Source organism: Cynara cardunculus, unplaced genomic scaffold, assembly GCF_001531365.2.
Source record: "Cynara cardunculus var. scolymus isolate 2C unplaced genomic scaffold, CcrdV1 Un_Scaffold_1457, whole genome shotgun sequence".
Classification (NCBI taxonomy): Eukaryota; Viridiplantae; Streptophyta; class Magnoliopsida; order Asterales; family Asteraceae; genus Cynara; species Cynara cardunculus.
In genome coordinates this window covers 39,547-43,151 of record NW_020200770.1, presented here as the reverse complement: position 1 = coordinate 43,151, position 3,605 = coordinate 39,547, and the positions used below count along the sequence as shown (strand labels likewise).

General features: G+C 34.4%; 1 protein-coding gene across 1 annotated transcript; it reads left to right on the top strand.

The window, feature by feature from the left end:
* Window positions 1-2,771: 2,771 nt before the first annotated feature.
* Window positions 2,772-3,326, top strand: LOC112502454. Its single transcript, XM_025106364.1, has 2 exons — window positions 2,772-2,915; window positions 3,006-3,326. Exons 1-2 carry the CDS (start codon window positions 2,772-2,774, stop codon window positions 3,324-3,326), a joined length of 465 nt encoding a protein of 154 aa, XP_024962132.1.
* The last annotated feature ends 279 nt before the right edge of the window (window positions 3,327-3,605 follow it).

The window sequence follows — 3,605 nt, the reverse complement described above, 5'->3', positions numbered from 1 at the left end:
TATTATCAAATAGGGGGAGATTGTTGATCCCCTCTCTCAATGATTTGATGATAATCCCTTTTCACTTACGTTGTATTTATGTTTCTGTCTTTTCAGTTCCAGCGATCTTCACTGAGTATGTTCAGTGATCGCTGAAGAACTTGCATTGTAATTCTATCAGAGACAGCAATACTTCAAGAAGACAACACTCACACCAAAGAACCTTCAGGAAACGTCGAAGACTGAAACTGAAGATTAGAGACTGACGAGTACGTGATCTGAAGCGGTACTCAGTGATTACAAGTCTGTCTACATATGTATGAAGATTGCTCAAGCTTCAATGAATGATGATGAGACCTTCAGGTCATTCCAACATTCAGCAATCAAAGGAAGCTTGCTTAGCACGATTGTTGTTGTCTTGTCCTTATGCACACAAAGGACAAAACCCATACCCTTATGAAAGTTGGTACGGTACGGAGCCGGCTAGTCGACTCTATTGTCCACCAACTTTAGGTAAGGATGTCTGCTCATGAATAGTGATTTTTGTACTATTCACTGTAGCAAAGGACAAGCCTTCTTCTTAATGCTTGACACACACTCTAACCCTACCATATTTCATTAAATGTTCATTTAATGCACTGGATATAAATAGAAGTGTTTTTTCTCCATGATGAGTGCGCGCAACTCACTCTCTAACCCTAATTCTTACTTCAAGCATTTTCTAGCTTAAGTAAAGGATCTTCTCTACAGCATTTCTTTTCTTGTATTTGCTAAGACTTAGTGTATAACTAAAGATTGTTTAGATAGGTTTTTACTACATTATCTTTCCGCAAACAATCTTGTAAAATATGTATTGATCTTCTTTATCAATATATATTTTAAATTTAAAAATATTGTGTTTGTATTCATCCCCCTTCTACAAACTGTTTGTCTTCTTGTAGACCCTCATGGGACCAACATGCTACGATCACAGTTTTTTATATAAACGTGCATATGTAGTGTTATGGTGATGATTTTGAATAATAAACGACAGTTAACGTCATGATATAGTGATGGTTTTGAACAATAAACGTCAACATACGTCATGTTACAATGACGATTATGAAAGATAAACGTCAAGATACCTCATGCTACAATGACTTTTGAAAATAAACGTCACCTCATGTCATGTAATGGTGATGGTTTCAAAAGAAATTACGTCATCATATGTCATGTTACGGTGACGGTTTTGGAAAAATAATGTCACCGTACGTCATGTTATGGTGACGGTTTTCAAACATAAACGATATGCAATGGTAACAATTTTGAAATAAAAAATTACCCTATGTCATGTTGTGCAATGTGTATAATAACAAACCCCTTTATAATTGTAATAATCTGTGTATGGAATAAGATTCAAAGTGACCATCCGATACCATTGAACAACAAATCTTATTGATAATCCTTTCTAAGGCAATATATCCAAAATAAGTTACAAGCATTGAAGGTATAATATATTTGAATAATTTTTTTGGGCCATTCCTAATCCTTTCTAAGGCAATTTATCCAAAATAAGTTACAAGATTGAAAGTGAATTTTTATTCAACATGATTAACAATTACAAGGTCACACAAGATCTAATTTTACAAAAAGAATGTGTCAACGTTGTCATTGAACAAGATGATAAATATGTTTTGAATGAGACTTAACTCGACATGTTTTGAATGAGACTTAACTCGACACCCTAATACATCTTTCAAAACCTAGCACAAAATGAGACTTAATTCAAGATTAGTGACATGTTTTAATTCGACCAAACACCCAGCACAAAATGAGACTTAATTCGACGCCCATTTAAAACTCGAGACAAAAAAATGAGATTTCATCCTACATATTGTTTTCAAGGTTGATCAAAATCAACATCGTCACGTCATTAAACAAGTTTGTCCATAATGTTGTAATGTTCATCTGCATCCACCTCCTCATTTTCCTATCAATAAGGTAGTTGCAATTAAATCCACTTCCAAGATTGCATATCCACACTGGACACATCAAAAATTCATATATTTCAATCAACGCTTGTCCTCATTGTAAACAATATCAAATAAGACAAAAAACTATTGGCGACTAACACTCCATACAAAAACTTGCATTAACATTTTCTCCAAACTCAAGTTCTCCGGGCTCATAATTGTTTCTTCCTAAAATTAATCAGCAGTTAACCATTATCCACACATAGGTTATAAACAACTTTTTGGTACATGTTGACCTAATAAAATAACACCAAGTTCAAAACATATCCGTGCCCTATAAAATTATGAATACAACGGATGTAGCTATTAATAATGAGTTATAGCTTGTTGTCTAACATAACTTACAATTTTTTTATTGTAATGGTGAAAAAAGATATGGTTTTATATATATTTTGTATGTAAATCTCTTAATATAGGTTATAGTCTCTTGCAATCCTATTTGTACATTATATATTGATTTGAATACACGAGACTCAAAGGGAGTAGGAGTCATTCCGATAAACTTTCAGTTCTAATATCCTTTTCTTGATCTTTTTTTTTTCAGGCCAAGAGATCAGGACTAGATTGAAATGGATACAGAAACATAAATTGGTGGTAGATCTAAGTTTATGAGGTGATTAAAATCATCTATTTATCCATCCATAACAAACGAAACACCAGGGAATGGAAGGTGGAAACATCCGGAAGAGCAATTCATACCTATATGAGTATCCAGAAAAAATGCAACATAAAATTTTGTATACCAGAAAACAACCTTCTATACCACAACCAGAAACACCAATGGAGCCAATGGAGTTCTTATCCAGATCTTGGAGCGTTACTGCAGCCAAGATTTCAAAAGCCTTTGCACTTAAATCAAAACAATCTATGCTTGACAAAAAGAATATTATCCGGTTACCTGAATCATTCATCGCACAACAACTTGTAAGTTCAAATTTTTTGAAATCGAAAAAATAAAAAAGTTTGAATAAGCCCAATTAGTCTCACCTTATGGTTTTTATTGATCTCTTGCAGAAACAGAAGATTATGAACCCATCAAACGTCCAAAGTGTTACGCCAAGAGAGAAAAGGTTTAATCACAAGGATGCTATTATGAGAAGTGTGCAGAAGAAAGATAAGGTCCGGGAGGAAAAAGCACAAGCCCATGCCACCCTCTTTGTCACTAGGTTGGCATCAACGGTAGCTTCCATCACTACAACTGAGAGCGAAAGGTTGGACGATTCAAGAATGAGCACTGCTCTTATGTCAGCTACAGAGCTATTAGCATCATATTTCTTCGAGTTGGTAGAATCAGTTGGAGCTGATCATGATCTAAGTCCACAAAAACGACGATAAAGATTGAGAGTCTTCTCACCTAAAACGAACAACAAAATGACTGTGATTGGACACTTTTAACTTGTTTCATTTAGAAGTTTCTAATATGAGGGATGTTCACCGCTCAAGCTACTTTCTCTAATTGCAAGATTTTAACTTGTTTCATTCTCATGCTAAAAACCCATAAAATAGAGACGAATAGGCACCAATATTATGCAAAAGATTCACCTATCGTCTACCCAAATTCCGATAAACGTGACAACAATATGGTGTTGGTATTGATTATAAACAAAATGAGAG

Excerpts from the sequence above, each read along its gene's own strand:
- LOC112502454 (XM_025106364.1), top strand. The coding sequence starts at position 2,772 with ATGGAGCCAATGGAGTTCTTATCCAGATCTTGGAGCGTTACTGCAGCC. Across the intron at positions 2,916-3,005 it reads CATTCATCGCACAACAACTT|AAACAGAAGATTATGAACCC; the intron begins GTAAGTTCAAAT and ends GATCTCTTGCAG.